This window comes from Giraffa tippelskirchi, chromosome 5, assembly GCF_054371585.1.
Source record: "Giraffa tippelskirchi isolate mGirTip1 chromosome 5, T2T-mGirTip1v1.2.pri, whole genome shotgun sequence".
In the NCBI taxonomy this organism is placed as follows: Eukaryota; Metazoa; Chordata; class Mammalia; order Artiodactyla; family Giraffidae; genus Giraffa; species Giraffa tippelskirchi.
In genome coordinates this window covers 97,322,794-97,335,746 of record NC_137279.1, presented here as the reverse complement: position 1 = coordinate 97,335,746, position 12,953 = coordinate 97,322,794, and the positions used below count along the sequence as shown (strand labels likewise).

The 12,953-nt window shown below is 48.9% G+C and overlaps 1 protein-coding gene across 2 annotated transcripts; it reads right to left on the bottom strand.

Moving 5' to 3' along the window:
- Positions 1–3,422: 3,422 nt before the first annotated feature.
- THEM5 (thioesterase superfamily member 5) lies at positions 3,423–12,262 on the bottom strand. 2 transcript variants are annotated; one of them, XM_081490874.1, is made up of 6 exons: positions 12,037–12,262; positions 9,884–10,085; positions 8,547–8,685; positions 4,509–4,619; positions 3,943–4,067; positions 3,423–3,623 (listed from the first exon to the last, which is right to left on the bottom strand). In XM_081490874.1, the coding sequence occupies exons 1-6, from the start codon at positions 12,157–12,159 to the stop codon at positions 3,577–3,579; spliced, it is 747 nt and encodes a 248-aa protein (XP_081347000.1). In that variant the 5' UTR covers positions 12,160–12,262; the 3' UTR covers positions 3,423–3,576. The 2 variants fall into 2 exon arrangements, with proteins under 2 accessions (XP_081347000.1, XP_081347001.1); XM_081490875.1 differs by lacking the exon at positions 3,943–4,067 and having other exon boundaries at positions 12,037–12,245.
- Positions 12,263–12,953: the final 691 nt, after the last annotated feature.

The window sequence follows — 12,953 nt, the reverse complement described above, 5'->3', positions numbered from 1 at the left end:
GGACACAGAGTCACCCTCCTCTGCTGATTCTTCTTTCAAACTGAGGCAGTGGTGGCTAGCTACTTACCAACCCCATTTCCCTTTCTTCCACAACATGGAGTTAGACCATATTTTCCAGCTAACTTCCCTTGCAGTTTGGTGGAGTCTTGTGATTAAGGAAACACATTGAGGCTTGGTTCTGAAAACCTCCCTGTGATTCTCTCTTCCCTCATTTGGCAACTAGGTGTCAACCCAGGATGACTTTGGAAATTGCATGTTGAAGATGACAGAGCTTTTGTCAGTCAGGTTCCTGAATGACTGCTAGAAACCAAACACTAGACCTAACATGAATGAAAACTACAGTCTATTTAGGAAAAGGGTTAGATTATGGAGATGAAAAGCTTTATCTGTGTCAGCATTTGGCATCACCATACCTGATAAAGGGTGTCCCAGGTGGCTCAGTGGTAAGGATCTGCCTGCCAATGCAGGAGATGGGGTTTTGATCCCTGGGTTGGAAAGATCCCCTGGAGAAGGAAATGGCAACCCACTCTAGTATTCTTGCCTGGGAAATCCCATACACAGGGGAGCCTGGTGGGCTCCAGCCCATGGGGTTGCAAAGAGTTGGACACAACTTATCGGAGAAATATCAATAACCTCAGATGGGCTGATGACACCACTCTAATGGCAGAAAGCAAAGAGGAATTAAAGAGCCTCTTGATGAAGGTGAAAGAGGAGAGTGACAAAGCTGGCTTAAAACTCAGCATTCAAAAAACTAAGATCATGGCATCCAGTCCCATCACGTCATGGCAAATAGATGGGGAAACAATGGAAACAATGACCAACTTTATTTTCTTGGGCTCCAAATCACTGTGGACAGCGACTGCAGCCACGAAATTAAAAGATGCTTGCTCCTTGAAAGAAAAGCTATGACAAACCTAGACAGCATATTAAAAAGCAGAGACATTACTTTGTCGACGAAGGCCCATCTAGTCAAAGCTATGGTTTTTCCAGCAGTCATGTATGGATGTGAAAGTTGGACTATAAAGGAAGTTGAGTGCTGAAGAATTGATGCTTTTGAACTGTGGTGTTGGAGAAGACTCTTGAGATTCCCTTGGACTGCAAGGAGATCCAACCAGTCCATCCTAAAGGAAATCAACTCTGATTCATTGGAAGAACTGACACTGAACTCCAATATTTTGGCCACCTGATGTGAAGAGCTGACTCATTGGAAAAGACGCTGATGCTGGGAAAGATTAAAGGCAGGAGGAGAAGGGAATGACAGAAAATGAGATGGTTGGATGGCATCACTGATTCAATGGACATGAGTTTGAGCAAACTCTGGGAGTTGGTGATGAACAGGGAAACCTGGCATGCTGCACTCCATAGGTCACAAAGAGTTGGACACCAATGAGCGACTGAACAATGACAGAGCTGTTCTCACATCAAACCTTTCCTCCTTAGAAATGTGCACCAGCCATATTAGTCTTTTTCCTCCTTTACCATTGTTCTCACCTGATGCATCTGCCATGGCCTCTTGGTTTTGCCGGCTGCTTCACACTTTCCTTTCACTCCAGAGGCCTGCCTTTCACCAGTAGCTGGGCCTTCAGCATGCCTTAGCCCCCATGTACATGGTCAATTTGTTTTCCTGATCCTCACTGTGGCTTATGCAAATCATTGCCCTTCCTCCAGACCTCTTTCCCTACTGGTGGCCTTGCCTCCTATCTCACTGAGGAAGTCAAGGTGCTCCTGCCAACTTCTAATCCCTGTCAACCTCTAATCCCTCTCTGTACCACCCTCCAACTCCTTCCTTTTGGTCTCAGAGTCACATTGATGTTTTTCTGTCTCCACTTGTGTCCACTTGTGGACTCCAGAGCTTTAGTAGTTGTGGCCCACAGGCTTAGTTGCCCCTCAGCGTGTGGGATCTTCCAGGACCAGGGATCAAACCCATGTCTCCTGCATTGGCAGATGGATTCTTGGTTAAGAATCCCTTGGACTGCCACAGAAGTCCCTCCATTTGTGCTCTTGATCCATCTCTAAGACCAGATGGCTGTTCTGTGAGATGACATTTCTCCTCAATACACTTAAATCTCTTTCTTTAAATAACATAATAACAACAACAAAATTCCTAGAAAGACTCATCTCGATCCACTTTGTCATTCCCATTCATTTTTTCATCTACCACAATCTAGGTTTTGCTCCTACCTCCTGGCAAAAAAGACCACCACTTTCCTTACTGCCAAGTCCGAAGGCCTCTTTTTAATTCTTACCTGCTTTCTCTATAGCATTTGATACTGCTGACCTAACGACGGTCCCACCTGTCCTATTCTTGGCCTCCTTAGTGGGTGTTTGATTCTCTGTCCCAGCTTTAAGCCTTAGTGTGATCACATGTTCTGTCATTGACCCTTTTCCCTGTCCTTCCTTCCTCTCTCATCTTGTCACTCTCGTGCTCCCTGGCTCCTCCTCACTTTCACTCTGCATAATCCACTCCATGGGATTCCATGTCAGTTTTTATGTTGATGACTTATAGATTGAGTCAGTATGTAATCAATTCTGAGTTCCAAATGATAATACCCAGGGCTCCTGCTGCTGCTCCCCCGATGGTGGAGGTTTCATGGGTACTTCAAGCTCAATTCATGTGAAGTTGACTCAGTATCTCCCTCCACCTCAAACCTGCTCCCCTGTATGCCCAGTGATGCCACCTGGAGCCATCAAGCCAGAAACTGTACTCTTTGCAACATTTTCATATCTCTCATCTTCATCACTTTGAACCATGTTAGGTCCTTACTATCTCTTGTTTGGAGCCCCACAGGGGTCTCCTAACCAGTGCTCCCACCTTCAGTCTTGCTGACCTCTTATTGTCACCAGAGTCATCTTTCCAAAAAACAAAACTTTATGCCATGCCCCAGCCCAAATCCTTTAAAGGGTCCCTGTTGCCTACAAGACAAAGTTCAAGCTCCATTGCACAGTTTAAGGCGCCTTCCATGGCCTGCACCTGCCCTGCCCCCTTCTCTTTCCCTAAACTCCTGCCCCACTCAACACCTTGCTGTTCTCCAAAGTCACTATGTCTTTGCCCGGACTAGCCCCCTGTTGAGAATATCCTCCTCTTCCTTGCCTGCCTGGTGGACACCACTTAACTTTTGAGACTCAGTTCAAGCACAGCTTCCTTTAGAAAACCTCTGATTGCCTTCCTAGAGCAAAATTGATCCCTCCTCCCTTTGTGTCATAACCGGGGCCTCAGTGGGGTGGGAGGAGCTGATGTGGTGCTCTGCTACCCACCCAGTGCTGTGCATGCTGAGACCAAGGGCCTTGTCTTTCATCACTGTGTCCCTGGCACCTCACCAGCGCCTGGCAGGTCTCAGTACACCACTTCTCTTGGTGCTGAATGGGAAAGTGGGTATGTAGGAGGCCCTGGGAGAATTTTGAGTTTCAACTACAGGAGCGTCTTGGACTGAGAACAGGGCTGTGAGACTTTATTTATGCAAGGAAAGCACCCCCTCCCTCACTTCACCCGTTACTTCCTGGGCACCCCTCCTGGCTCTGTGGTGGGTCCCCGGTAGGCAAGGTGGTTGTCTGTAGGCTCTGTTGAAGGCACTGTGTCTAGCGTTGAGATGAATCCTCTTCCAGCTGCATCTGGAGGAAAGTGCCTGCAAGAGAAGGGTGAGCCAAATGGCAGGGGCCAGAGCATGGATGGCAGGAGCTGATGGGGTGTTCAGAGCTTTGGTACCCAGTTACTCAGTCCCTGGGTCCTGTCTTTGTGAGACATGCTGGGCCACACATATACAGGAAAAAAGAAAGTCCTAATTCGGTTTTTCCTCACTAGGCTGTGTGTACAGCAGGTCCCAATCTCACTCTAAAAAGCTGGAGCCCACCTTGTGATTGGATCCTTAGCATTCCCCCTTCTGTTTGTTCCGGGCATAGTGCCAGCAGGACAGGGCCAGGGGCTGGGGCTGAGGTCCTCTTTACCTGAGGCCTTAGCGTAAACTGTCTGCTGGTCTCTGCTTTGGGTGACACAGGACAGGTATATCTTCTGGTCTTCGATCTTTTCCACATTGACATTCAGCACAGCCAGAGAGCCCAGGGGAATCAAGCTGGGAGAGGAGGTGGCTTAGCCCTTGGTCATGTAAGCCCCTGGGCCCTGCCCCTCACCTCTCTGTCCTCCCCCATACTTCTCTTCATCTTACCTTGTCTCAAGGACTTAAGTGGCTCCCGGGTCAGGGCCCATCTGCCAGCAACTGGAGTTGCATGGCAGAGATTCTGATCTGGCCGGGGGACCAACAGACTGTGTGGCTGGGGAAGGAGCATGACAGGTCTTCTGCACCCCAACTGCCCCCTCAATGGCCAACACCCCAAATATCTGTACTTACTTTTTAAAAAAAATAATCTGAATTTTTTTTGTTTGTTTAATTTTTTGGCCACACCATGTAGCAGGTGGGGTCTTAGTTCTCTGACCAGGGATTGAACCCACACCCTCTGCATTGGAAGTGAGGTGTATTAACCACTGGACTGCCAGGGAAATACCCCATACTTACTTTTTGAACCTGATGTTAAAATTTAGTGTTAACAGCCCCTCTCCAGACAGGAAAGCAGTTTTAGCAAAGGTCTCATCTATCAAGGCTGCCAGGGACCCTCCGTGAGCAAACCTGGGGGAGGGGGCAGGGAGTAAGGCCAGGGACAGAAACCACCCACCACCACTTCCATCTTTCCCAAGGAAAAGAAAGGAAATGGATCTGGATCCTGTCTGATCAAACCAGTCAAAATCAGCTGGTTTTTCTTCCATGTTACTACAGCCTGTGTTAGCAACCACTGATACCATTATTGTATTTCACCAGGAAAAAATTTTTTTTCTGATAGAATGAATGGAAGAACCTTTTTTTTTTGATTCATCATCTAATTGCTGGTAGCAATTACCCTAGTTTGGAAAGGTACACTCCTTCAGGGGATGGAAAAATCTCTGAACTTTTGGGCTTTAGTCTCTAAACTGTGACCTTGGGTGGCTCTCACCTCACCAGTCACTATGGCCAGTGTTGAGCCCACATTTTCTAGATGGGTAACCATGAAACTTGATCTAGGACCTATTCGTGATGACAAGATGGACTCCCGAGCAGCACTGCCTGTGGAAAGCTGAGAGCCAGGTTCAGTAGTTGCTGCAAACACTTGCTTTATTTAAAGGGTACAAATTCTTGTTCTCACTTGTGTAACCTGACTTTCTTCATGCCAAAGCTCCATTGCTGGTTAAGTTGGGGAAAATAGAAAGGCACCGAGTTTTACAAAGCAGATAATTTGAAAGAGATTCCAGTTTCTGACTTTCAACATTGTGACCCCGATTCTCCACAGACCAGGTCAGCTTCCCTGCTGTGCCATCACGGGTTACCCTGCTGTGCCTGCCACCAGTGGGGTTCCCACACCCCTGCTTCTGCTCTCTTTGGTGGAAAGTACCGGGGGCCATGCAGCCGCACCCACCTGGTCTGACTCCTTGCTCCACCTTCGCTACCTGTTTGATCTTGTGCACGTTGCTAAACCTTTCTGAGCCTTAGTTTTCTCACTGTGAATTGTGAATAAAAATAATCTGTGTCCCATCAGATCAAATGAGGTAATGTCTATAAAACTTTACATACACCTCTAGCCACTTACCTTCCCACATGGTTTGAAATAGGGGAAGAGTTGTAGCCGAAGAACAGTAAGCCTGCTCTTCCCTCTTTGTCCAGGGCCCAGGACCCAGTGGCAAGTGTGAAGATGCTTCAGGGTAGCTCTTGGTCAGTTATTCTACCCTGCCTCATTGCCTTGGGGCTGGACGGGTACTTGTAAGATAATAGAATATGTATATATGCTGTTCTGTACTTAGTCGCTTAGTTGTGCCAGACTCTTTGCGACCCCATGGACTGTAGCCCACCAGGCTCCTCTGCTCACGGGGATTCTCCAGGCAAGAATACTGGAGTGAGTTGCCGTGGCCTCCTCCAGAGGATCTTCCCAACCCAGGGATTGAACCCAGGTCTACTGCTTTGCAGGCAGATTCTTTACCATCTGAGTCAAGGGAAGCCCAGGAGTACTAGAGTGGGTAGCCTATGCCTTCTCCAGAGGATCTTGGTCTCTGCCTCTGGGTCCTGGCACAGAGCTCCTGAAACCCTCATAATTTCCTGTGTGATAGGAATGTTTCTTGCTCTAACAAGGTGACTCTGGGTGGGTTCCTGGTTGAGGGCTGGTTACCAGAAAGACCAAGCCATGATTAGAAGCTTGGAATTTTCAGTCCTGCCCCCACAACCTCTAGTTCTGTTGAGAAGGGAGAAGGGCTGAAAATGAAGTTAATGATGGATCATACCTATGTGTTGAAGCCTCCATAAGAATTCCTGTTAGTATGGGTTGGCGAACACATCCACACTAGGAGGGTGATGCACCATAACTTCATAAGAACAGAAGCTCTTGCACTCAGGATGTGTTCCCAGACCTTCTCTTATAGACTTCTTCCATCTGGATGTTCATCCTTTGGTGGTGGTTTAGTCACTCAGTTGTGTCTGACTCTTTGCGACCCCATGGACTGTAGCCTGCCAGGCTCCTCTGTCCACAGGATTTTCCAGGCAAGTACACTGGAGTGGATTGCCATTTCCTTCTCCAGGGGATCTTTCCCACCCAGGGATTGAATCTGGGTCTCCTGTACTGCAGGCAGATTCTTTACTAACTGAGCTACTAGGGAAGCCTCTTCATCCTTTACCATATCTTCAATAAACTAGTAAACATAAGTAAGTGTTTCTTTGAGTTCTGTGAATGGTTCTAGTAAATTCATCCAACCAGAGGAAAGGGTGCTGGGAACCAACAGTTACTGCCAGATCAGAAATTGTAGGTAACCTGGGGACCTACACTTGCAATTGGCATCTGAAGAAGGGTGGAATCAGTCTTGTGGGACTGAGCCTTTAACCTGTGGGGTCTGACACTATATCCAGGTAGACGGTGTCAGAATGGAGTTCTATTGTAGGACCCCCCAGTTGGTGTCACAGAGAATTGCTTGGTGTTGGGAGAGCTTCCAGACATTTTGTGACCGAAGTGTCAGAAGGGAAGTGTTTTGTATGAGAGTGAAGGAGGCTCATAGGAGAGAAAAACAGCAGGGAAGAATAAGATTTTTCCTTACACAGGAGATAGACTGACCTGGGTGTTTCTAATTCAGTGCTGATCCCTTCTTGGATCCCCTCAATCTTCTGGCCTCAGTGTTGAGTGGTCCTCTTCTGCCTTTCCAGCCCTACCTCTATGAGCCCCTAAGTAAAAGGCCACATTCCACCCTATCCCTGCCTCTTTGGGGGGTTTTCCTCTTCATAAGGGAGGGGACTCGTGGCCTGGGTAGAGCTCTGACCTAGTCCCCCAGTGTCTTCAGGCACTCGTGTGGAAGTCCCCATGGAAGATACCTTCAGGATGGCCAAGGTGACGAAAGGGCTACAGTCGGAATCCGTGGCCTGCAGAGGTGCTGACATCTAATAATCTCTTTGAATTCTGTTTAACTGCAACTCAGTCTCTCTCAGGTCTTGGGACCCTTAAGTTTCTCCTTCCCTCTCCTCTCTCCTCTCGCTTTAACAAATTCTGACCCCACAGTTAGCCTTCAGTGGCTGTCTACAGCAGGAACAGAGATGGAGAAGACAGACAAACGTGGACCTGGTAACACAGGGTCCTTAAGCAAGAGGCTCAGGGCCCGTCTGAGTGTGTATTTATGTCCAGTTTGAATGTATTTACGCCCAGTGTGAGTTCTTTCCTGGGTCTCTTCCCAGTTTGGAGGCAGTGGAGTACAGAAGAAGCAGTGGACTTGGAGTCCCACCTCCTGGGTTAGAGTCCTGGATCTGACCTTAACTACCTGTGCTACCTTGGGCAAGATAACTTACCTCTGTGCACCTCAGTTTGCCCACTGGGCAAAGGTGAAGTTTGGGAGATAGCCTGATAGCTGTATTGTGCTTTATGGTTTATGAGTACGTACACACAGGCCCTTAATATCATATCTCTTAGCTATTCTGGGAGGTAGATATTACTGCCCCAAGATTTAGGTAAGAAGACTGAAGTGCATACATGCTAAGTCATTTCAGTCATGTCCAACTCTTTGTGACCCCATGGACTGTAGCCCACCAGGCTCCTCTGTCCATGGGATTTTCCAGGCAAGAATACTGGAGTGGGTTGCCATTTTCTTTTCCAGGAGACTGAAGGCCAGGAGACAGAGGTTAAATTGCTTGCTTGGGGTCTTCATACAAGCAGTGGCAGAGCAGGACTGGAAGCCTGGCACTTAACTCCAGATCTTGTCATCTTCTGAGTCCACTATACCCTTCTCAGAGTGGCTTCTAAGGCCCCTTCTTACTGAAAAATCCCTAGGCCTGGAATAAGGAGACTGTCTCTTATCTGCCCAGTGGGGACTGAACCAGATGACAGAATATCCTTCCACATCTGACACTGCAAGACTGAAACCCAGTGCTTCCCCCTCTCCACCCAACTCCTTAGAGAGAGGTACAAAGCTCAGAGGCTGGCTGAGCCCAATCCACCCCCTTGGCCAAACCCAGGAAGCAACCAAAGATGTCCCCCCATGGGTTAGCCTGTTATCTTACCCTGGGGGCCCCTCCAGGTAGGGGCCTGGTTGGAAAAGACAGATAGACTTCTTCTCGGATGGTTGGAAAAAGATGACATACTCGTAGCCTTGTCCTTGCCTTTCAATACACCTGGTGAAGAGGCGCCTGTCGCCTTTGTCTGGGGAGAGATGGGCAGTGACACAGCTGACAGAGGGATTATGTGAGGGCAGGGGAGCCAGTCAGGAGGAAGGGTCAGTCATTCAGCAGCAGAGATGGAGCTGGCCTCTGGCACACCGTTAAGGAGAGAACCAGAGGACACACGGGCTCTGCTCTTGGGGAGTCTACAACTGGAGAGTGAGGCACTAACCTGTCCTCAAGGTCTTCGGTCTGAGGGGACACAGCCCTGTCCTCTGGAACCCTGGGTCTGAGGGGACACAGCCCTGTCCTCTGGAGCCCTAGGTCTGAGGGGGACACAGCCCTGTCCTCCGGAAGCCCTGAATCTTGAGGAAGAAACATTTATGAAGTTCCCTGGCTGAGAGTAGATGTAGGATCAGAGACAAGTCAGACTTTAAGAGACCTTAAACATTGAAAATTAAAATGTAAGGCATTTAATTCACATACCTTTCAAAATAACAATACGGAACAGAAAAACAAGTGCAAATGAATCCCACAAAGTTCTGATTGTTTTTTTCCTCAAGGCGACTATAAGAAACATATCCTTCTTGGATGAAAACCAAAGTCTTCAAAAATTTTTGATGCAACTTTATTTTTTCCATAAACTGAATGGACCCTCTAGTTGGCACTTGGCTGGAAGAATGCTTATGTGAGTGAGAGACATGTTAACCCGTCCATGTCCATGCACATGCAGAGAGATCAAAGTGGAAAGCTCTATCGCTCTGACCTGTGGGTGTTTCAGGAGTCTCTGGGCCTAGCAGAACAGGGATGGTGTGGAAGGTCTACAGTGGGCAAGGGGGAGTCCTCAGACCTTTGTGGGGTGGGGAGGAGGACTTGGGGTAATGCTTGACAGTAAGGCAAGCATCCCTGGTGAGAAGGCAGATGGGTGGGGAGCTGAGTCAGCAGTTCTCTGGTGGGTGCGCTCTGGGCTGGGAACAGAGGCGGTTGCCAGGGCATGCTCTCATCCTCCAGGAGGAGAGGAGTAGGCAGCGGGGGCTGAGAGGACGCTTTCCTCATCCATGTGCCTGGGGCTGCAGCATGAGGGGTGGACTTGCCAGAAAGAACTTCTGGCTGAGAACTGGCAGAGAGCTTGTGAATTTCCTCCTGAAGAGTCTCTGGCAGTGGGGAAAGGGGCTGGCTGAACTGATCCCAGTGGGCTGGGGCATGTGCGTGCCAAGTGCTGCTCTCAGGCCAGGCCTTACCTGAGTTAACCGAAAACTGTGGTGGGAGCTTGAACCCCTGGAGGTGGTCTCTGTTGGACCTGAAGGAAGGTATTCTGACCCAGCCATTGGTCTTGGTCTTCTCCAGAAATTCATGATACAGGCTCAGCATGTCTGGACCCCAGCTGGCATTGGGGAGGGAGTAATTCTTCCTCTCTGTCATCTCTTGACAGAATATTGAGACCTGGGCAGGAAAGATTGGGGAGACTAGACAGCTTTCTGGAAGGTAAGCTGTGGTTTGGGCTGTGGGACCTGTACGTAATGTAACCCAGGTCCTGGGTTCATCCCTTCTGTCAGTGTTGAGGGAAATGGCCCTTGGGGACTCCTGAGTGTGACCAGGCAAGGGGAAAAGTGAAAGTCTCTCAGTCATGTCCGACTCTTTGCAACCCCATGGACTATACAGTCCATGGAATTCTCCAGGCCAGAATACTGGAGTGGGTAGCCTTTCCCTTCTCCAGCGGATCTTCCCAACCCAGGGATCGAACCCAGTTCTCCCACATTGAAGGTGGATTCTTTACCAGCTGAGTCACAAGGGAAGCCCATGAATACTGGAGTGGGTAGCCTATCCCTTCTCCAGCGGATCTTCCTGACCTAGGAATCAAACCTGGGTCTCTCGCATTGCAAGTGGATTCTTTACCAAGTGAGCTATCAAGCTAGCAATGTGCAAAGGAAGGGAAGGAAAGGCATTGGGGCTGACAATTAGAGGCAGCAGCTCTGTGATGGTGCAGTATAACTGCCCTGTTTTAAAACCTGCGAAGGGACTTCCCTGCTGGTCCAGTGATTAAGGATCTGCCTTGCAATGGAGGGGTTGAAGGTTCAATCCCTGATCAGGGAACTAAAATCCCACATGCTGAGGAGCAACTAAGCCTGTGTGCAGCAGTACTGAGCCTGCACCACAACTAGAGAGTCGGAGTGCCGGAATGAAAGATCCTGCATGTCACTAAGAAGATCCCATGTGCCACAACTAAGACCCAATGCAGCCAAACAAGAAAAAAAATGAAAACCATCTGGAGCTGTTCTTTGAGGCTGAGAATGGCTAGTATTAGCCTCACTGTACAGATGGGAAAACTGAGGAAATATGGCTAAGGTTGCCAAACTTATGATCATATGAGCTGATGGTTGGACGAGAGCTCTTTCTGTGTGTGCTAAGTTGCTTCAGTTGTGTCTGACTCTTTGCGACACCATGGACCGTAGCCCTCCAGGCTCCCTGTCCATGGAATTCTCCAGGCAAGAATACTGGGGTGGGTTGCTGTGTCTTCCTCCAGGGGATCGAACCCAGGGATTGAACCTGTGTCTTTTTTGTCTCCTGCATGGCAGGTGGGTTCTTTATCACTAATGCCACCTGGGAAGCTCAGAGCTCATCCTGAGCAATTGTCTACCTTGGGTGGGGGGAAGGCTGGGAGTGGGACCACAGGTGAGAACCACTGTTACTCACCTCAGGGGCTACTTCAGCTCTGTCCACAGCTGTCCTCACCCTGAAGTGAGTAACAATGGGGAGGTGGGGAGTGGGGGCTCTTTTGAAACATGTTTTGGGCACCCGCAGTGGTGCTGTACCTTCTATGGAATGAAGAGGAGTCCTCTGTGGCACCAGATGCTTATGCACCAACTGCAACCATGGGCAACAGGCCCAATGTTTGCAAAGGCCACACACAGCATCCTTTGTCTGGGGATGTCCCAACAGTCTGAGCCCTGTAGAAGGAAAGTGATTGGTGGCTACACAAGATTCAGATCAGGAGGAAAGTAACCTGGTGGTCTTAGTTTGGGATCTGGACTACTTGGTTTCCTTTGCCAAATCAAATAGCTCCCAACAAGCTGCTCACCTGCCCTGGCCATGATCTAGGAAGAGGAGATTTGGGTTGGTCCCTGTGGTGGCTCAGACGGTAAAGAGTCCACCTGCAATGAAGAAGCTTGGGTTCGATCCTTGGGTTGGGAAGATCCTTGGAGAAGGAAATGGCAGCTTGCTCCAGTATTCTTGTTTGAAGAGTCCCATAGACAGAGGAGCCTGGTGGGCTACAGTCCATGGGGTTGCAAAGAATCATGACTTAGCGACGGAACAATAACAACAACAACAACAATAACTATACCCTTGGGCTCCAGAAGCACTGTGCATTTGGTTGAACTGAGAACTTACTCACCAGGGACTCCTTGGAGGACCCGAAGGCTGAGGCAGGGTTGAATCTGGGCAGGAGGTGGGTAGCATCAGGAAGAGCTCCATAGTGACCCAGTATCATTGCCGCCTGGAAGCCTCTCCGTAGCATGACTGAGTGCTGAGCTGCAGGGCTGTAGCAGCGAGGCCAGAGAATGCTTTCCAGCTGCTTCTTGGTGCTGTCGGTGCAGCCGCCTCTCAGACAAGCCTCTCTCCTCTCTGTCTCAGGCTTTTATTAGCAAGCTGCCACCACAGATGACTGGGCAAGGCTGGGCTGGTTTGATGCAATACCCACAGATGCTTGGGGCTTCTAGCTGGTGCAGAGCCCCATCCTGCCCTTGGGGAGAGGCAGGTGCTGCTTGGGCATGAATGTGGAGCAAGCCTCAGTTCAGAAATATTTGTTAAAGGAGCAAAAGAGTAATTAATGAAATAGTCTAGTGTATATGAAACTTCAGAGAGTTGCCCTGGAGCTTTTCTGGGAAGAACCCAATAATACTCCCAGAAAGGAAAGGGAGGTCTGATCCTTGACTGGAGGTTGTTGATGGAGAATCTGTTTATGTTGATGGAGTTTTGGCAGCAGACAGTTCTGGGAGTGAGATGGGGAGCAGGGCAGCAGAGGTTTTGTCAATGACAAATCTAGGAAAGAGCCAGCTCTGAGTATGGGAGTGGGGAAGAGGTGCTCAGTCTGCAAGGGTGCGAACTCTTTTTGGTGGTGGTATTTCTTCTACTGAATTAAAACTTCCAACTCTCAACTAAAAGTCCCAGATTTTAATTCAACAGAATAAACATGGAAATTTATCCCACCTTCCTTCTGTAGTTAGCTGCCCTAGAAGACTAGAATATAAGTATTTTCCTCATCTCTTGTCAAGGTTTGAATGAAACTTCTTCAAGGACTGGGGGAACTCA

Excerpts from the sequence above, each read along its gene's own strand:
- THEM5 (XM_081490874.1), bottom strand. The coding sequence starts at position 12,159 with ATGCTACGGAGAGGCTTCCAGGCGGCAATGATACTGGGTCACTATGGA. Across the intron at positions 10,086-12,036 it reads GGTCCTCCAAGGAGTCCCTG|GTCTCAATATTCTGTCAAGA; the intron begins GTGAGTAAGTTC and ends TTTCCTGCCCAG. Across the intron at positions 4,620-8,546 it reads TACCTGGAGGGGCCCCCAGG|GTTTGCTCACGGAGGGTCCC; the intron begins GTAAGATAACAG and ends CCCCTCCCCCAG.